The 22119-nt window shown below is 37.6% G+C and overlaps 1 protein-coding gene across 3 annotated transcripts in view; it reads right to left on the bottom strand.

The window, feature by feature from the left end:
• Window positions 1-22119, bottom strand: part of SUPT3H (SPT3 homolog, SAGA and STAGA complex component) — a 254162-nt gene that overhangs the window by 66955 nt on the left and 165088 nt on the right. For all 3 annotated transcript variants that reach the window (XM_031060241.1, XM_005424937.2, XM_031060242.1), the window contains 3 exons: window positions 17389-17475; window positions 16131-16221; window positions 14333-14469 (listed from right to left, as the gene is read on the bottom strand). In XM_031060241.1, the coding sequence (XP_030916101.1) occupies window positions 14333-14469; window positions 16131-16221; window positions 17389-17475 (315 nt within the window). The remainder of the gene's footprint in view (window positions 1-14332; window positions 14470-16130; window positions 16222-17388; window positions 17476-22119) is intronic.

Below are 22119 nucleotides of genomic sequence, written 5' to 3'. Positions count from 1 at the left end.
ATGCTGCATTAATAATGGCTCTTGTATATAATATTCATGCAATCAGTCTGTTACAGAAATAAACATCAGGACACAATTCCCTGTGCACATTCTTAAAATTGCTTGCAGTGAAAAGAATCCCTTCCAAAGGAGCTAGCACCTTTCAATTCAGCATGCAAAATATTTAGTCAATTCCAGAAGGTGAAAAGAGATACCATATAGAAAGAATTCTTCTTTTTTATTTTGTGGTTCTACTTTTATGCTACAGTTGGTTTTTTAAAGATAGAAAGCTTTGAATTCAAGAACTTTGCAAGAGTTCCTCCTAAAAAAAGCCATGGCTTTAATTCCTGTTCAAAATCAGATATATAAATATTAAATATATGCCACAGTTAAGACTGATATTCCTATTGATGGTCACTGAAAGCTTTGTAAATTTAATGTGAAAACAAAAATTATTTCGTTTTTGAGATGTCAAAACCTGTTCACATTTCTAGGGATTTCTGACATCTATTTAGATTTTTCCTGGATGTCTAGGCTAACTGAAATGGAGGATTAGGGAGTTTTAGGGAGGTGGAGAGGTTCCAAAGTGAATCAAAGATCTATGAAAAAAAGAAAAAATTAAATAGCCCTACTCAGAAGAATGCAAAAAACATTTTCAGTTCAAAATATTACAATTAAAAATTAAACATTATTAGGATGCAAAGAACAGTATCTTTAATACCAAGATTCTGAGGCATAGCTTGGAAGGTTGAAGTGTATTTAGAATTAAAGGTTTAGCAACACAAACAGCCGTGGTCTGGCGTCAATTACTTGACTGTGCTGTTAGAAGCTGCTATAGACTGTCATGCCATCACACATCCTGGAGAAAAATTACTCTTCAATGGTGGTATCTTGAATTTCTCAGGGTTTCTGAATTTTTCTGACTTTTTTTGAGTCAAATTTAGCATCTCTCAAAGATGCCAATGCCTCTGCAGCATTTTTGTCTCTTCTTTTAAAATACAGCTCAGGGTACCAGGGCTGGCAAGGCACAAGAGCCATCTCACCAATGCATTCTTCTAAATTCTGGAAGCAGAAACCAGATCTCCAACCTTGAGGTATGTCAAGAGTTAACTCCCCTTTAAAGAAGAGTGTGATTAGTAGCTGGAAATCTGCCTGACTTCAGTAGATCTGAGGATGCCATTACAATTTTCAGATATAAAATAATTGGCTGATGATACGAGCTGACAGCTAATACATCTACAATAAACATAAAAAAAGTTATTTCCAAGCGGATGTAGGGAATGTGTTCCGTTTCCAGACTGTTTGATATGGTCTGTGTAAGGAGTGAGGGCTCAATACCAGATGCTGGATGTTCTACAAGCTTTTTCTGCAGATGTCTGCAGCCTGAGAAAATCAACAGTGCTTTGAATAACACCCCCAGTAAAAGCATCTTCTTGTCAGAGTCCCTGTATGATATAGGATATGGATCCCACACAAGTGGATGAACTGATTTTAAATAATACCATCTGACAATGGGGGAGAAAAAACTCTTAGTAGGTCTGACAAAGTCCTGGAAATGGCTGTTAGCCTTGGGAAATAAAATCCAGCCCCCTGACAGAGACTACCCGTCCTTCTTCTGTTTGATCAAATGGAAACCCAAACTTAATGATTGCTTCCGAAGTGCCGGAGGCAAAGTTTCAACAGCACTTAAACACTGCTACCAAGGAGTCCCTGTCCCTGCCCCTCACATGTGCCACTCAAAAGCAGAGTGTGGAAAAGATGTTAAGGAATTATCTGAGAATAAAATACATGCATCAGTGAATTTTTTGTATGACCACTTTGCATTGCTATCTTGTAGAAATGTCTTATACCACACCAGGAGTGCAGCACACACAATACAGACACCAAAGAAGATCCTGTGTTCTTCCTCATGCCAAAGAAATTCCAAAAGCCTGCCACTACCTGCATTAAAAAGTTAAAAGAGCTACCTCTGAACACATAAAACCACACATTCAACTTGGCCCCCTACTTCACCAAGATCTTACTGAATTCACATGAAATATTATCTAAAATTTCCTCTCTATCCAAAGTCAGTATTTTTGCTAGTGACAGTATATTATGGTCTTGTCCTCCATAAAAATTTAGGTCTAGTTGTACATGTACTTTGTCAAACCAAAGAGGGAGCAGTGGCTAATTTTTGTCATGTTTTAAAGTTATTTTAATGCAAATCCCAGATTATTAAAAGGCCCAAATGCTGATTACAAGAATGTCTGTAAGAATAAACTCTGCATATGCACTCCATGAGGACTTTATGTAAGGTAACAACCTGAAAATGAAATCTGCTGCTGTTTTTCCTGATTATCCAAATTAAAAGAACCTTTTCTGACCCATTTAATATAAGTGTATACTTGACTAGGTATCTTCAATTTTTACAAAGATGGGAGAGCAGAAAGAAAGAATAGAGAAGATAAAATTTAAAGTTTGAGGGGCTAAAGACCCAAATGGAATCATGCTGCCTTGGGTCAAGTGCATAAACTATGGCAGCATATTACTCATGCTGTTCTGCAGGAATGTTGTGGGTCCCGTTTCTGGTGGATTGGGAGTGGATGCATCTCCCATTTTGCAATATGCAGAGCTTAATTGTATTTTACCATTTCAACAGACATTTAGGAAGCTTAAATCTTGCTGCTCCTGGTTCCTTTGCTGCACCAGATGTGTGAAGCTCTCCCCAAGTGCAATTTTGCACAGCAGCCAGATCATATTCTTACGGAAGAATACAGCAAGTAACATTATAGATAAAATAAACCACAGCGACCGAGACAAAATGAAAGACAGAAAACCCTGTTCCTTATGTACATAAAACATCTATTCCAGGAAATACCAGCAGCTACAGATTACAGAAAGAGCAGAAGCTGGAAAGTCCAATTATATGCTACCTAGATTTTTAAACAGTTCTTAGAAATCTGAGATGGTTTGTCATCTATTTGCTTTATAAAAGCTCTTCTATTTCCACCCCACTGGCCATTTTAATATCTGAAATGGGAAACTTCAGTGCAGGACCACAGGATGGTAGAATAATTTAATCCAGAAAAGTTTTGGGCCTTCCAGAGATCTCTAGCTTGACTATGCTCAAAAAAGGTCCAATTAGATCAAGCGGCTCAGCACCTTGACCAGCCAAGTTTGAGGTACCTCCAAAGATGGAGACTTCCTCATCCTCTCTGGCCAACCAGTTCCAATCTTTAATCAGCTTTTCTCCTATTAGGTATCAGTTCAAGCTCTGTCCTTTACCATGCACATCCAAGCAGGTTCTGGTTCCATCTCCTCCTGTCATTAGTTGGAAACAGCAATGAAATTTCCCTTTTGCCTCCTCTTTTTCAGGCTGAGAAGCTTTTGTCTCCCAGTCTTTCATCAGATGTACCCCCTATATTTCTTGGTGACCCTCTGCTTCAGTATTTCAAAGTCCTTCTTGTACTTGGGAGCACAAAATAGGCCACAGATTCCAGATGTGGTCTCACAAGTGCCAGATCATGGGGAACCATTGTTTCCTTTGACCTGCTGGTAACCTCTGCTGGCACAGCCCAGCACGTGGCTGCCCCACACGCTGTACCCTTGCATGGGGTTACAGCATCCACATTTACTATTGCTGACCTTCATGTCAGCCTATTTCTCCAGCCTGTCAACAAGGTCCTTGTGAATGCCAGGCCTGCTTTCCACACATTTGACTGCTCTGGATTGTGACTCAGTATTTATTTGCCATGAAATGAATTACTGCTTTTATTTAGTTTATACGATCCAGCAGCTAATCACGTCTGAGTTGAATGCATAAAGAGAATCACAGAATTACAGAATAGTTTGGTTTGAAAGGGACCTTAAAGATCCCTGGAGCCGATCCCCTGCCATGGGCAGGAACACCTTCCACTATCCCAGCCTGCTCAGAGCCCCATGCAACCTGGCCTTGGACACTTCCAGGGATAGGGATGACTTCTCTGGGCAACCTGTGCCAGTGTCTCACCACTCTCACAGTAAATAATTTTCTTTCTCATATCTAACCTTAATCTCACCTCTGTCAATGTATGCTTCACGAAAATGTAGTACAAGGAGAGGCAACTACTCTGGTTCTGAAATGTCCTGTGCTCACTTTAGTTCCTTCCTGTTAATTTATATAGAAAATTGATGAAAGTAAAATCACATTAACCTACATACCTTGTACTCTTCATTGAACTTGTGTTCTTATTCTTACTCTCAGTACTAAAATCACATGCCCTATGGAAAAATCTGCCAGAGGTTCCTATCTTAGGGATAGTCTGTAAGGTTACAAGTGCAGCTCATAGTTACAAGTCCTATCAGAATGAGCTTTAAAACAAAAAATGCTGACATTTCTCATTCCCTAGGGAAAAAATGTGTTTACTATTGGATTACCTTAATGACCTTCACCTTAGCAACAGATCCTTTGACTTTCCTCATGATATCTGAACTTGAATGTGAATATAAATGTGGGAAAGTTTGGCCCCTTGTTGCTTTGCAAATGTGAACAAAAAATGACAACACTTGACCATAGTAATTAGGTAATAGGTAATCAAATCTTGTGAAATGCTGGATTGTGGTCTGGAATTCACTGAAAGGAAGATGACAATATGGAGATAGAGACTATTGGGTGAATCAAGTGATTCCTAATTTTTTGCTTAAATGCCTGCGGTTCATGAAATCCTCTCTGACTTCAATGAAAGAGTAACATTCAAAAAATCCTATGTGAATGAAATCAAATACTATGGACAGCACAGCCCAGGAACCAGCAAACTGACCTCTTTATTTCCGGGGAGAAAAACTGCACTAGTCTTGGCTAATCCTGTGGTCAGATGGAAAAACAAAAAAATAAAATGCCAAACCAAAATTAAAAGCAGAAAAAGAAGAATTAAATATACAAAAGGAGAGACAGAACAAATCTCTGTTTTGCCCAGGTTCCAGCAGTAGAAAGCTATGATCAGTATAACTACAAAACTAGCTTATGATAATTATTTTCAACAGCCATACAGCACCCTGTGGCTCAAACACTTCTTTAACCAAACGAAACATCTTTGTATTCAATAACCCTCTATAGATTACTCCCCCCTTTAAGTGGTGCAATTCAATAGAACTGAGCTCATTTTGGCTATATTTAGCTGGAGTGCAGCCTGAAAACTACTTCCAATGCTCCTCTATGCTGTCTGTGTGCTGCAGACTGGCTGGAGAGTCTCTGATGACACACAGTTTGCTCAGTCTGCTGTTAGAGGGCAAATTCCAGTTAGAAAGAAAAGGATTCTCAGTCATTTTGTGGGAGGTATTTGCAGGGTAAACCCATGGGCCTGATTCAAAGCAGGTTTTAGTTCCTGGCTGGAGTTTAATACTGGGAAAGACAGTGCTAATCCCTTAGTGGATATACAGGGTAAGGAAAGAGAAAAGGGCTTCTCTGCTCTGCCTGTGATGTCTAGAAATAGCAGATAAATTAACCTTCAGATAAATGAGCCTGGCACAGCCTTAGGCCAAGGGTCTTGCATCAGCCTCCTATGGATGAAGCAGAAAAAATTCCTTTCCTTTATATTGGCTTGTGAGTGTTCTCCCTTCTTTGCTGAGCCCAGGACCTTACCTGTTACACCTCAAAACCTTTCCTGCAGCAGTTGAAACAAAAGAACACCCTCAACTCCCTTCTATTTCACGCCATAGAGAGCCTTCCTCTATTGTCTTCATGTGTTAGAAGGTGCTATTTTCTTCCACAGACAGATTTTTGTGATTTGAAACTTTAAATGGAAGGAAAGAGAAATTCAGGGGTGTCCTGGAGCTTGGTCACACAGTGGCTGACAACCCAAGGTGCTCCTGTCTATGGAGTTTTCCAGATGGGAGTGAGAGAAGCAAGTGGTTGTGAAGATTTCTGCCAAAAATACAGGGTCTCTGTGCTGAGATTTTAGTCTCACTCTTCACAACAGTGTCAGAAAATCTCTTCCTTGCAACAAAGAAAAAGTAGGAATCTTACAGAATAATACTGTGTTTGAAATTCTTATATAATTTTAACTTGTGTTACAACTCCATGGGTTTTTGAGTTTTGTGAATCCTGTGCAAAACAGTCTCAAAAATGGTTTCATGCAAGTGATGAGTTCCTTCTGAAAAACTTGAGAGGACAGAAGTGTTCTCAGTGTAGACCTGGTTAACATCTTACCATAAGACATAAAGAGTTGTTGCTTCCTCCTCATTTAGAAAGGACCTCAATATTTAGGCTTAGTGAACTTAAAAGACAGCAATTTGCTACATAAAGGTTCAAAGATCTGAAAAAATAACTTCCACTCTAAAGTATCTGAGTTACAGCCTGTCTTGTAGACAAGATTTGCATTATTGCATCTCTAAACAACCTCAAAAATGCAAATGGCTATTAGCACAAATTTAATTACTTTAAATTACAACAAGAGTTTTCAATAACCTCCTACCAATGGGACCTTTGTCAGACTTCAGCATCAATCCTTGCTCCCAATTCTCCAAAGTTTACCTAAAAAATAACTCAGCTGTGAGTACCAATACAGGGTGATTAGTAAAGCTAAGCAACATGTTAAACATGTTAAAATACGTTCAGAAGAAAAATGCTTTGTTAGTCTTGTATTTGGCTCCTAATCAAATGCTCCATGGAAATACTGTTTATAAGCATGTGTGTCTACATTTAATCACAGATATAAATACTATATATATAAAGTTTCCTTCCACAATTTGAGACACAGTCATTTGGGTGTCAAAACTACAACAGCCTCAAATCTTCCTCTTCCTCAGAGAAAGCAAACAGTGGCAAAAAAATACTCAAAGAACTAAAAGACAGAAAAGCAAATAACACCTTGTCCTTCCAGCAAAGCTGCCTAGATTTGCAGTATGAGCAACATTCACTAAAATGCTCAAAAACCCCATGACTGAAGATCCAAACAAACAGGCCACTCTATGTAACCATAGCAAGCAACCCCAATGTGAGAAAAAGCCAATAACATTAGATTTAGCAGTGGGAAAAGTTGATTGATACGGGCTGTGACAAGAAATCTTTTCCACTCAGGGGCTTTTTCCCATTCCAAAGAGAATGACACAACATTTACAGCCATATAGATAATAATGAAAAACTGTTCCTGTTTATTTTCTGTTTACTTTTAACCAATTCAATCACTGCCCAAGAGAAACAGTGCTTTCTCACTATGTCAAACATTCCCAAGCAATGTGTAATCAGAGAAACCATTAATACCACCAGGCTTATTTTTATACCAAATAATGCTTACAGATACTTTGATGCCAAAACAGCAAATTTAGAGTTGAGTTGCTACCAGTTGTGCTTTGCACTCATCTGGAAAAACTGGGTGGATTGATGCAATGGAATTAATTCTTTCTATATTTGCATTCCTAACTTCCATTTTGCAGTATTGAAAAAAAACTCCCATTGCCTAGAGAATAAAGGTTTTTTTTGTTGATTGATGTTTCATCTAAGTTCTTTTTAATCTTGGCATCTGTGTAAATGAAAAGCAGTAGACAGTATATAGGGAGCTGGTGTGACCCTAAAGTCTATTTTATATCATCATTACAGGGTTTTTTTAATATCAAGGTCCCACAGCACACAGATTTAACCATCCTGGAGGCATTGGGAGTACTTTTCTTAACATCTGATGAAGTACATTTAAATGTAACTCAGACGTTTCAAGGAATAACAGTTGGAAAAAATAAAATTATTTCTACCTCTGATCTAAGAAATTAACTTCCCCCTGGATTTTTTCCTTCTCATTTCTGAGTACAGAAGCCAGCCTAAGTTTCTGGGATGTTTAAACTTTTAGGCAGGTACCACTAAGTGAAATTCAGCCCAACTTGTGAAAGTGATGAACAGAGCTCTCAAAACAGCTTAAGGGAGTGGGAAAATGAGATCCTGATCTTGCTTTCCTCACTGTACCAGGACTCTTGTGTCCTTGGACAGGAACTTTGAATACGTTATTTAGCCACTATAAATCCTTTTCTACTCTTGGCCAGGTGTTGACGGTGGTCACAAGGGTGTTTGGGATGAAGGAAGAGACGAGATCCTTGACTCATGATCAGAAGGCTTGATTTATTATTCTATGATACATGCATCTATTATACTATACTAAAAAGAAAAAGAGAGGAGAGTTTCCAGAAGCTACTAACCTAAGCTAAGAAAAGTAAAGAATGATAACACACAAGCTGGCTTTGACAGACTCCGCAAGCCAGCTCTGCTGTGACTGGTCACTGAACCAAAACTTACCCCAGAGACCAATCACAGACCCACCTGTTGCATTCCACAGCAGCAGACAATCTATTGTTTACATCTTGTTTCTGGGGCCTCAGCTTCCCAGAAGGAAAAAATCCTAAAGAAAGGATTTTAGTGAAAAGAATGTCTACGACAGCCAGGACTCACAGGTGAGGATGATACTGGTTTGCATTTAGGGCTGCAATTATTTAGTCCATAAAAAATGTAAGATTTAAGGGATTTAATGTTATGGCTTTTTCTTCTGTCCTGCCACTGGCACTACTTTGTCCATTTTTGACAATGTTTGGTAAAGAACAGTACAAAAAACCCCGCAGGGACTACACTATCAAATCTTACCCAGGGATGCATTATTTCCTAAGGTGTAGCTGTTAAAATCAAAGAAGGTTTATGGTCAATAAACCATGACTCTAAAAAGTGAAAAATTTATTTGATTTGGGCACAATATTGTGAGATAACAGAAGCCAGCACTCAACTAAATCCAAAGAATTCTGTCCCAAAATATAGATACTGTCAACATGAATCTGATTTCAGCAAGGAAGTCAAAAATAATTCTTTGAAAAGAAAAATAGATATATTATCAAAATTGGAGAGCAAAAGAGACATGCACTGAGAATTGATGCTTAGTAAAAGAAAACGTCTTAGTTTGTCTTCCAGCATGCAGTTTCTATTAAGTGTGTGTTGTCTCTACTTTCCATATGGGCTTTAAATCAGATACTCCTTAAAGACTAATGACCTGCCCTCCCACACTGGCATAATTTTGGCCAGTGAAATGAGCATACTAAAAGGTTTCAGAGTTCTTCCTAAATCACTTCCTGATTATTTTCTCTGTACATCTTTTCCAAATTTGTACGATGAATTTGAGAACTTCAACACCATCTTTCAGATCCACCCTGAAAAGAAGAGCTTACAGTTGTTTACTTTTTTCTGATTTATGCACTTATGCCCTCCAATTTTCACTCTCTCAATTAAAAGACCCCAAGTCCATGCCCAGGGTCCAAGGACAATCATCACAGAGCAACCTCTGTCCATGCTAATGCTCTCCTAAGAGAGTGGTCACACCCAAACTGTGGTGGGGAGAGCTCCTGGCCTCTGCTGCCTCCCAGGAGTTTACAGTCATAGAATATTTTGGGTTGGAAGGGACCTTTAAAGGCCACCTAGTCCCTCTGCCCTGCAGAGAAAAGGGATATTTTCCATCAGATCAGATTGCTCAGAACCCCTTCCAACCTCACACTGAATGGTTCTGGGCAATCTGTGTCAGTGCCTCACATCCTCATTGTATAAAGCTTCTTCTTTATGTCTAAACTTAATCAACCTCCCTTTAGTTTAAAGCCATTCCCCCTTGTCCCAGCACTCCCCAAGTCCCTCTCCAGCTCTCCTGAAGCCCCTTCAGGCTCTGGAAGGGGCTTTAAGGTCTCCCTGGAGCTTTCTCCAGGCTGGACACCCCCAGCTCTCCCAGCCTGGCTCCATAGTAATGGTCTCCAGCCCTCTGAGCATCTTCATGGTCTCCTCTGGACCTGCCCCAACAGCTCCTTGTTTTCCTATGTTGAGGGCCCCAGAGTTGGACATTGTTTGGGACAACATGACCTGGTTCAGGTCAAAGTGTGATCACTCAAAAGCTGATGATGATACTCCAGCAGGAAGGAATCTTGTTCATTGTGTAGTTTAATAATTTACTGTAAGTCCAACCTATTTCTAAGACTGAAACAGAGTGAACTCCCAGAGCACGATTCCTTGTACCTCAAGATGCAGTTTGGTGTGTTCAGGGGTCTTGTTCAAATACAAATTAAGTCTGTCTCAAAAAAGACAAAATTAAACAGGAGCAATTAAAAAAATGTAAAAAAACTATATATTCGACCTACACTTTAATGCCATCTACCATCTTTTGCACAGAGCCCATTGCATTGCTGTGAGCTTTAGAGATTTCTCACTAAGACAAGAATACTGGTGAGCAGCACTGAAAAAATGACATCCACAATGAACCTCCTAGAATAAAAATAGGTATCTATGGTTTTTAAATATCACTTCAGCAATTGAATTTATATTTAAATATCAATTCAGCAATTCATAGGACTCTTCATCTTAAATCATAGAATCATAGAATCATAGGATAGTTTGTGTTGGAAGGAACCCTAAAGATCATCTAGCTCCAACTCCCCACAAAAGAATCAGAAAGTAGGGATTGAACTTAGTTTTTTACCATTTGGTTGGCTTCAAGCTTGCTTTAAGGTAGTCTATTCTTGTAGGGAAGTTATCTTCCCTCCACTGTTTATTCAAACTTGCAATGTACTATGAAAGCATTATGGTAGCTACTGCAACTGAATTATTGCCATATAACAAGTGAGTGTTGGAAATGTATCCTTAAACTAGCAGTCAGAGTGACAGATGAATGGTGTTTCCCCTAATCCTATGGGAACACAAGTGAAACAGAGCACTCACAGCATGATGCTCTATGAATTCTTTTGTGTGTCAGCCCAGACTTCTGATGGGAAGACTTTTTCTTGGGGGGGGGGAGAGAGAATTAAAGCTATAAAACAAATGAAAAAAGATGGGTATTTACAGAATGAAAGAGATGTCAGCTTTGCAGTGACGTTGAAGTTTTTAAATAGCTACACTTGATTTAATGGCATGACCTGGAGAATGTGATAGTGGTTCTCACAGGAAAAAAAGCAGCAGAACTGAAGTTACCATTCACAAAATCACAGCCAAACCTGCAGTTGGTTGAACTATGGTCAGGAACCTGAGAGGTTCAGAGGAGCAACGTAAGGACACAAGCACCTAAAACTCCAAGTCTACCCAAACTGCAAAATAAGGAAAAAGTCAAAGATTTTAAAGGAACAGGGACATTTTTGCCCCACCAATTCAGTCACATCCCACAGGAATACCATCTCTCCTCTCTAAATGATTCTTAAGAGACACAGGAAAGCCAAATTGCCATCCTCTTGCAAGGTGTCAGTTACTGTGGATTCTGCCATAGAACAGCCAAAGGAAGGGAAGTTGAATTCCTGAGCACCACCAGCTCTGGCTATTCCACAGCCCAACCTGTGCAATAAAAAAGGAGTTTTTGTGCAATAAAAAAGAGAATCACATGTGTTATTCTCAAGAGACTGGCACACGTTATGCAGACCAGTTCTATGATCCATCTCTTCTTCCCATGCGCAGTTCAGTTAGATCCAGGAATGAGAATCACTTTTTCCATCTATAAATGTTCTTACTCTGAGCAGCGTGTCACTGGTGCTTTACTGCTGTCTCAGGAGAGCAGGATAGGAACTGTTATGAAGTGAGACAGAGGTGCTATTCCAGTTTTTATTTTGTTTTGATTTTGCCAATACAGTTGGCTGGTTTGTGTCTACTTAATGCTACTATTGCAGTTTTTATAAAAAGTCATCAGAATGTATTGATAAAATAATCACGTGTTATGACAAAGTAGTGTGAAATATGTTCTTAATTCCTGCCCTGTAGAAAGAGTATTTTAATAGTATTCCACCTTGCATCAATGTCCCTTTGCACATTGCTGGTATTACTGTTCCAGAGACATTCCCTTTGTTTCAAATTAAAACCATGGGATACACCAGTAAATTCTATAGACAATCCTAGACGAGTGTCCTTTGCTTTTAATATGGCAGTGCTGGTGGCTGTATTTCAGTCAAAGAAGTGTAGAATTGTTTGCTCTCCTTTGGTAGAGTCCCAAAGTGGCTCAGAGCTTTCCTGACTCCTCTGTGGTGCAGATATGGAATGGACCTCACAGCACTGCAGGCAACAACATGAAGGCTTAGCTCTAATTTTATGAAATGCTTTAGAAGGAATGAGTATAAACAAGATTTGCATTTTGTATCATAACTGAAACCATACTGCTAAACAATCATATCCTGTTTAGCCCATAATGACATCAGAAATACATGTTTATCATCTACTGTGGACAGCTTAGCATGATTTTGGCCCAAGGCAAAGTGGAACTGAAATAATTTACGGTTGTCCAAACTAAGATAACCACACATTTCTGAGGTAATTGATACCTAAAAGGAACATTGCCCTTAGATTGAAGTTCATGATTTCAGTACACTAATTCCTTAACAAAACACTGTTAAATTGTCTATTGGATTTCCTCCAGAATTTAGTGTGGATTAAACAATCTACTGAAGACAGAAAATGTGATACAGGAGATTAGCCCATCCACTAACAACTCTTCCTTTAGGAATGGATCACATTTCCTACTATCTTTGCTTCCTTTCTACTCACCTCAAAGTGACAAGAAAATCCCAAACAAAACAAAGCCAAAAGCATGTTAAACATTTTGAGTAGCATGCTTCAAACTGTCTTTTGTATTTTGTCATTAGATTTAGAGACTAATAAGAAAGCAAGTAGATAGTACTGGCTTCATACCTGTATATAATTCCTTAATGTATTCTAAAATAAGACCTTGATTTTTCTTTTATTTTTTAACATAGAAACAGGTCAAGAGTTCACAAAATGTAATGAAGTCAAGCAAGAGAGAGAATAATTACTTTTTATATTTAATACACATACACACACACTACAGTTCATGGATTACATTCTAGTGACAAAACCCAAAACATATAGTCAGATCAAAGGCAAATATTTGATTATAGACACACATTCCCTGACAGACATAGATTCAGATATGTCATTGTATACAGCAGAGAACTTCATACTTTTATCAATTTGCATAGTTTTTTAGACCTGGAAAAAACTATACTGTAAGAACAGAAGAGAGTGCAAAGTAAAGCACATAACCCCCTCATTCAGAAGAATGCTGTTATCTATTTCTGTGTGTACAAGCTCAAAGGATTTGCCTGCCTTTATGTAAAACACAACATTTTGCATAAATAAATAAGTAAGAGGTTGAAGAAGATAAACCACCAGTTTCCAAAATACAAACAGTGGTTGGATACAACTGTTCAATGACACAAATTCTCAGCTGGGGGGAAATGGGACTTGTTCCTAATCAAATTCTTAGAAAGAAGTGGTTCTTCATTAGGTTTTGATTTCTTCCCATTGCAGGACAGAAAGGAGCAGAAAACAGATTGGAAATGCCAGCGGCTCCATTAAGAAGAAAAAAAGCAGAATGACAACTAGACCAGGAAAAAAAATCCATTATTTCTTATAATTTTCCATGAAATTCTGAAAGGGAAATGAAGCCCTAATAGCCAAATATTAAATACAAAAATATTACCAAACACATGAGCCACCTCAGCATTGAAAAGGAACTCAAACCAAAGCCCCCAGCTTCCAGCACTGAAAGGGTATAGAAATCACTCTACAAATATCAAATTTCCAACAGTTCTGTCCACTATGTTGATGTCTGAAAATTGATGGAAATTGGCTCAAATACTTCTCTGGAATTGTGAGTGTGCTCACAGCACAATTTTGCCCTTGACATCCAGTTGCCTACAGAAAACATGAGGAAGAATTGAGCAACTGAGCATGAAGAAGGGTGAAGGACTCTTCTCTGCATTCACTGTGGGCCAGATTAGCAAAAAACCAGGGTAGTCCTGCCCACCCACAGAAAATTAGTCAAAACCACTTCCATGCTGACAGTTACACTGCTTCTCAATCCCACCTAGCTTTATGGAGGTCATGTAGCACTGCATTTTTTAATGTAGACAAAATTTTTCATAACTACATAGTACAGAAAATAGGACTCAAAAGGATGGAGATAAGAGTTTATACTCAAGCATGTTTGCACAGAATATTTTAACTTCATCTGTAAGCTGTGTTATATGAAAATTCTCAAATGCTATTGAAACCATTTGATAAGAAGATAAATAATGAGAAAGGAAAATACTGTTGTGAAAAATGTGCATGGAATGTTTATAAATAGAATTTGCTTTCTACAGGAAGGAAATACAAATACACAGCAGACAGAAAGATCCATAACTACCCTTCTGTAATCTTCCTTCTCAGCATGTGTGCTTAGATATGAAGAAACATTTGAAGGAATGGGAAAAATATGGAAATGGGATTTCTTTAGACCATCTGGCATGTATCAATGATTTAATGTGTAGCATGAAAAAGGCATCAGAGCAGCATGATGTATTAAATGTTTCACAGTTTCTCTGCTGGGTATCAGTAAAAGGAAAGAATTACCTCCATGCGCTCCTGCTTGACATCATCAATCTCATCATCCTCAAACATGGCCAAGAGCTCTCCAGTCTGGTCAATGGAGTTGAGGAAGTCCTGGGCCAGCTTCTGCCGCTTGTTGGTGTTATTGCTGTTGAATTTGTCTTCACAAAGACAAGCAAAGAACAACAAACTTAACTTATTTGGTGTCTCCAAACATCACTCAGAGTGACACGATTTAGAACCAGCACTGAGCAGAAAAGGCCTGCTCTTTATTGTGCCCCTCACACAAGCTGTGCTACCTGAACAAGGTGATGTCACTGCTCTGCTCCAGTAACAGAAAAACATCATCTTTAGTACTTTTTAGTATAAAAAAGTAATTTTTCATCATCTAGAGAAAACTAATCTGCTGCCCATATATCATTACTTCTCACCAAAGAATCCACAGTGGACACAGCTCTAGAGGAAACAATCCCTCTTTGGTAGAAAGAACTTGAGTCACAGAGCAGAATATATTGAGGAAATGTTCTTCCCTGAACACATGCAGAACATCCTCATTACCTACAGCCTCAAGCAAACTCTAACAGGACCACTTTGCAATTCCATAGGTGATGGACCATTGCTCTGCAGCAAAACCTGGAGAATGCTCGCAAGATGACCTCTGTTGTTCTAAACTGCAGAGCACCTATAAAGGCATTAAATTCACAAAAGAAAATTAATGGCTTTAATTATCAAAGCCTACTAGAAAAGGTATTCTTTAATTCCAGGATAAACTGCATTTAGGAAGCTTTTCATGAACATCTAAAAGGTTAAAGGGAATTGTTTATTTGCTTTAAGTAATGACACAAGTTAAAGTATTAAAACCCCAAAGGTGCCAGGTAAGAATCTGTACTGCCACATTGCTTGCACATACAATACATGAAAATAAAATGCCACAGGCAAATTAAATCTCAAATGAGCTGACAAAAACTTCTCCACTGCTTGATGAAGTCAAAGCAAGAGGTACAATGTTTACCTAGCATCAATGTGGACGCTCAGAGGAACCAAACACAAGGAATTCATTGTATGGGAAAAAAATAATAAAAGGCTCTGAGAAAGGAAGTTTAATACAGAAAGTTGTGTGTGGACATTGCTAGATGTTGTAATAGTATGGTAAGGTTTAGATTTGCCATGGTAAGTTTTAACTTAACTTTTTACAACGGAAATGTTAGTTCTAATATCAATATAAATCAAGAAAACTTTAAACCAGGAAACTATACAGCATAAATTAATATATTTTTAATTCAAAGTGCTTTTCCTTTAAATGTATTGGTAATAAAAACTGTGACTTCCTCATGGAATGCAGAAACAAAAGCGTTTCCCTTTATTTAAACTAGAGATTTAAAGTATAAAATGTTAAACCACACTGAAAAAAACCACCCACATCATATATTAGTGTTCAGTAACTTCAGATTATAAGAGTTTATTTTTTTAAAGCATGTCAAAAATATCAATATCAAAACCTTTTGATAATAATTTAACAAATGTCCATTCAATTGCAGGTGGTGCATTTAAAATACAGATGCTGAAATCAATAAGCCCTTTAATCAGGACCAGTTTCTTACTTCAACAGAGCTCTAACATTAAAGTCGTACTGTTCATGTGGATGGTAGATGCAAATGCTCACATATTTCAAATGGAAAAGCAGAGATTTTAAGCAAAATTCCTCTAAAGAGACTATTTTTGTGTCTCTATCAAGCAAGACATTAATCCTATGCATTGAACTGTTCAGCATTTTTACAAGACATCAAGCCTCTCCGAAATTAAGTAATTTCTTTTTTTCTACCTTCGAGGATGTCATCTTCTTCTATTCCTTTGACAATTTTAGATTTGTAGTCTCGAAAAAACAAGTATTTAAGTAGCCTTCGAAGCTTCTTCTATGAGAAAAAATACATTTATATTAATTACTATTACATAGTTATTTCTTATTTAATAAACTTTGTAACACACAAACATGCAAACATGTACCACATTACTCAGTAAATATAACCTTTAAAATATCTGTCATATTAAAGTCTGCAGAAAATCCATACATAGAAAGTACCTCAGGACAGTAGCAAATCCATATTGAATATTATTTATTTGAGCTCCTTGGTACTTTGCTGTGAGACAGAAATGAGTTTGACTTTCAGAAAGGAGAAATTCAGATATCGGGCTTCTTTATGGAACTCCAAAATGTTTGCTTACTTTGGAAACTCTAGGCTAGAAATGCACATTTCCATGAACTTCGACTCCATATCAACCACTGTTTTCAGAACAGCCTTACAGCTTTTATCAGATAAAGGAACTACAATTTATTTTCATGTTTTAGTGGGGTTTAATTTTGAAATAGTTTTGTTCATTAGGTTTCACCTGTCAAATGAGGAAAGGAAAAAAAAGAGAGAAAAGGGTGAGAGAAAGAGGGAAACTAAGGAAGAAAAGAACATAAAGGAAGAATAAATAATGTAATTAAAAAAATAGTTGACTTTTTTTTAATAATTATTAAATGTGAGGAGAGAAAATTATTTTTTTCCCTTGTTGATCTGCTCTACTTACTATCCAGAGAAAGCAAGGCCATATCTAAATTTGGAGATTTTAGTGGGATAGAACATAGGAAAAATATTATAAAATAAAACAAAGAGGATTTATAGATAGTCTAAATAACAAAACTATAATGATTACATTGTCAAACATCACATTGATACCCTTCATAAGCAGGGGGAAATCAGAATTATTGATTTTTAATTAAAGGGACATAAAGTATAGGGATCAATACTTATATCTTATTAAGAAATTGTTTTGAGCTCTAAGGCACATAATCTACACTAAAGCTTTAGGAAAAAAAAATCCATTGATAATTGAAGCTATAGGAAAAATACCAATTTTTATCTCAGATATTACAGAATGATTATAACATGCTTGATCACATATGATTGCAGAGCAGCTATACTTTCAAAATAAAGGTATTCATGATGATGGATTCCTTTACAAAGGTTAAGAAAGCACTTGAAAACACAAAAGCAGCTGACTACATAAAATAAGGAATTTCTGTCTAATTACTGTACCTTATCTTTGCGCATTAAGAATAGGAGATCTTCAGCAGAGATGACTCGAGCTCCTCTCATCTGAGAAACTTCAGCTGCTTGCTGCAACTAAAATAAATGAATAAATTAAATGGCCTTTTCAGTGTTAAAAACTTTATTCACTGGGGTTTGTTTTAAATAAATTCACATAATATTTTGCATGGTTGTCCATAGCAAAATACAAGCTGTGCACTAAAACACAAGCTGGGACTCTCAAAGGTGTCACTCACTCGAGTCTTGCTTGCCAAGAAGCGAATAACAATTTTATGAAAAGCCTGGAAGACCTTTGACAAATCTCAAGAAAAAGCTTTTTTGTTTATATTTAAAATGATTGCTTTTAAAAAGTCCTGCTGCCATTTTTTTTTCTTCTCTTAGCATAGAAAATGAACATATAATTCTCTCAGGCAATGTAAAAATGCCAAATTCTTGCCATAGCACTTTATCTGCAACTGTGGAAAGGCGGCTGATCGCTCTCCCAATTTTTTAGAATAACAAATATTAATTTTAAACAGCTTACCTAAGTATTTTTTGAAAGAAACTCTACCCCTACTTGACTTAGCATTAGTACAAACCAGACTCACATGAAGAACTTTTTTAGGAATGCTCTTATTTCATTTGGGAGAAAGAAAATGAATTGATAGGCAACATCGACTCTATTAATGAAGGAATTGAAAAACTTTATTGAACAGAACAGGCCATTCAGCTGTGAAAATAATAAAGACGGGACTGAGCGAGGAATGACACAAAAACTGATAAGAGGGGGCCAAAGGATTGTGAAGCAATGGACTGCCCTCACATCCACTGTGACAGAGCCTACAAAGGCCCTGAACACCTCAAATTGTGCTGTGAAGAGCAAAAAATTTCTTTGTAAAGGACTAAGTACATCACCTTTCAGTAGGTGCAGGAAATTGGGGTTTTTACACAAAACCAGAACAGGGTTAGAAACCTGGTAACCTGGGTTATCTGCACAGCTGATGCTTATCACTAAGGAGGTTCAACCCAAATGCACAAAAAGAGTCAGTGGGATTTGCTCCTTTCAGCTCACGAGCCTTTGGTTCTGACTTGTGAGGTGAAAGGAGCAAATCCCATCATCATCATGGAATCACAGAATGGGCTGGAGGAATCTTTAAAGGTCATCTAGTCCAACCCCCAGTAACAAGCAGGGACCTTCAACTAGACCAGGCTGCTCAGAGCCCCATCCAGTCTGACCTTGAATTTTTTCAGGGATGGGGAATCCACCACCTCTGTGGACAAGCAATTTCAGCCTAAAACATAATGCTGTATTGACTGAGATAGAAGTGATGCTTCACACTTTATCCTCTAAATTAAAAAACATAATCCAAAAAGCAAGATTTAATGGTAAGCTTTTTTGCCCTTAGCTTTGTTAACTCTCTGATGGAAAACTGACAGTGAGCACAGGACAAAAGTCATCAAAAGAAGAGACACCTTCAAAAATTCTTGATATTAAAATTCATACACACCTGTAACATGATCAATACACAGCAATTTAATTTATGTTCAAATAGCTCTGTATTCTTCTTTAGAAATGCATGAATGCACCTGAAAATAATTTAAAGAAATCCTATCCTTCATACTCACACTAGCAATGGTTTCACTCAGTATCACTGGCTGAATAAGTATATTATTAATCTGAGCTCCCATGCTGCTATGACTTGAAATAGGCCTATTCAGAAGTTAAAAAGATCAACAAAAACAGTAGCTGTTTCTAATATCCAAAGAAGAGGAAGGGGGGGAGCTTTCATTTTGGCAAGTGTTCAGTGGGCAAAAGATTCAGTCCATAAATCATAATACTGGACTGCATTGATTTTTTTCCACACTAATCACATGAACACAAAACATTAACTGTATCTGGTACGCACAACACAAAAAATACTGCGTGAAGAGGTTCAGATTTTCCCCTTGCAACCCTCTCTTGGCTCTTGCAGTCACTGAGACCAGAGAGATTTCAGGAATTCAGAAGTCACAGTAACATAATCTCACTTGAAAAATGTAAGAATGTGAAAAATGATAGCTCTATTTTTTGGCATAAGCAAAACAGTTTCTTATTCTGATTAGTCTGAGGGCACGCAAGCTACTTATGTTTCTAACATAAAATATAAAGAGTTGGATAAAAAAAAATTTACCAAGAATGAGCCAATATTCCTCTCTGGTGTAAATCTATTGCAGCTAATGGATTTATGCCAAGGCTGACTTTGGCCCCACTGAGCTTAAAAGTGTTAGAAAACCTGACCTTAGCATGGTGATAACACAACACAGCTTTCCCAAATATCATGTAAAACAATGGCAGAAATATCCAAAGGGAAAGCACGCCCTAGAGTTCCCAAACATGCACAAGGATGATCTCTTGGCCCCTTCCAATCCAACCATTCCATGACTCTCTAAGACATAAAGTTTAGGTATGTTAATTTCCATGTGTAGCTGAAATATCTTATTTTTCCAAATTATAAACATGTGACAATGACATTTATAGCAATGGTTGTGTGTGAGCTGCTTGCAAGAGTCTTGTGATGAAGGAAGGGAGTGTAAGGAGCAAAGGCCAAATTCATGTCCCATTTGCATCTAAGTAAATCCTGAATAACACTGTTTACTTTAATGGAGTTATTCTGGGCTAAACACAAGATCAAAATCTGGAATAATATTCTCAGTTTCTACCAAAACAATGAAAACTTTATTCTCGTATTGCCTCGATTTCTGCATCTATTTTATTTTAAGGAATGGACACACAGCATTTAATTTCTTTGGCTTTAAGAAAGCAAAGTACGAAAATAATTACTTCCTGTACAGTTATAAAATATGGATTATTTATTCAAACAGACCATAATGAGTTATGCATTGGTACACGTATTTACCTGGGAAACCAGGGTATGCTCAGGTAAATATGTATCCAAGCAATTAAATAAAAATTACGTCCCACACAGCCGAGGCTGGGGGAAGATGTATTTATAGTTTAACACACACATAATTGACTCATTCAAACCACAACGTGAGTGCTTTGCTATAATTAGTATTATAACAAACTGTCTTATTTGACTGTCCCAGAGTTGCCATTAATATGCAATAAGCCCAATTCCTGAATTTCTGGAGCTGAAGGCCCTGTTGAGTCATTACGTGATGAAGGGGGATTTCAGGAAGCCGTGCCAAAGAACCCATCCATCTCCGAGCACCCGAGCATTTGTCATTCCAGAAAAGCCTTCTCAGCTCTCTGAAATCAGGAGGTGCCTCATCCCTGGCTGCAGTGGGAGCACGGAGGGTTTCATTCAGGGAGCAGCACTGCCCATGACTCCAGATGAGGGGTGGGATAGAAATCCTGCAGGAACTGCTCATACAGGAGGTTACCACACGGCAACAGAGCAGTTATAGCAAGAATTTCCCACCATCTCCTTCTCCAAGCCTCGGTGCCAGTCACACAATTTGGGGCTGCAGCAGTTCCAACATACTCACTTCTCTTAATTTTTTAAATTTTGAAATTAGGTCCACGTTACAAAATATTTTGTTTGGGATGATATTGAAGAACAGCAAACAATCTAAATTACTTAGCTTTTTTAAGAAAAACAGACTAAATTCCCTAATACCTGCAAACAATGTCTGAGACCTCAGAGTCTGAATATATTTTTTATTACAGCAGAATTATGAACCCCTAAAAGTGAAGTTTAAATAACGGAAGTGTTGAAATTATTTTAACTATAGGAGCGCAAATAGCTCTGTTAATAATTAGGAGTTTATGAAAAATAAGTGTATTTTACAATTTTTCCCATTACAAAGAAGGTAGTATATACAGTAACTATATTTTAAAGCCTAAGAAGAAATGGCTGGGGAATAATATTTTAAAATGTAATCATGGGTTTAATGACTTTATGAAGTTAACTTTCTTGGCAGGATGAACTGAAGTATGTTAACAGTCACCTTACGGCTATTTTCTTTTTGCAACTTCTGCAAATTATAGATTTGTTGAAAGGAGTATTCATTCGCCTGTGACAGAAGCACAGTTACTTCAATGGGACTCTGCTTTTTTTCTTTCTTCCAGAATTATTTTTTCTTCCACTACCTCCAAAGTCAACAATCACTGATACTTCTTCTACAAAACCTTCTTGATGGACAAACAGACAAAAAGCTGGAAAACAAACATACCGTGTTGTGACATAATCCTTCCAGTTAAACTGCAGGACAGAGCTGGAATGGTGATGTTTGCATGCCTTGGAACTGCTGGGAGCCAAGAATAATGCTGCAGGAGCTACAGTTTTGTTTTCATTATACAAGAAAATTCACCTGGGTGAATTTTTTTTCAGAGGCAGGAAGGTTGTTGTGTTATTAAATGTGCATTAAAATGTACTATTTTCTCACCTATTTTTTCCTAGGTAAAAACCACACTCCTATAAAATTACCAAATAATATTCTGAATAAAGATAGAGTCCTGTAAACACATTCCAGACCATCCTGATACTTTTATGAAGGCAACTAAATAGAAAAGGTAAATACAGGTTTTCACGTCAATCTTTCCATGATACTAATTTCACATGATACTAATGGTGACCCCTGAGCTTCTTATTCTAACACACAGAGAGGGAAAACACAGAATTTATTTCCAAAACTCAGCAAAGGGATGTGCTTTATTCACTTAGCACATCCTGGGGAGATAATTACATTATGGAGCCCATTAGAGCACCCTCACAGGTAATGATTCAGGATCACTGC

The sequence above is a fragment of the Geospiza fortis genome, unplaced genomic scaffold, assembly GCF_000277835.1.
Source record: "Geospiza fortis unplaced genomic scaffold, GeoFor_1.0 scaffold106, whole genome shotgun sequence".
Lineage (NCBI taxonomy): Eukaryota > Metazoa > Chordata > Aves > Passeriformes > Thraupidae > Geospiza > Geospiza fortis.
This window is presented reverse-complemented; position numbering and strand designations above follow the sequence as displayed.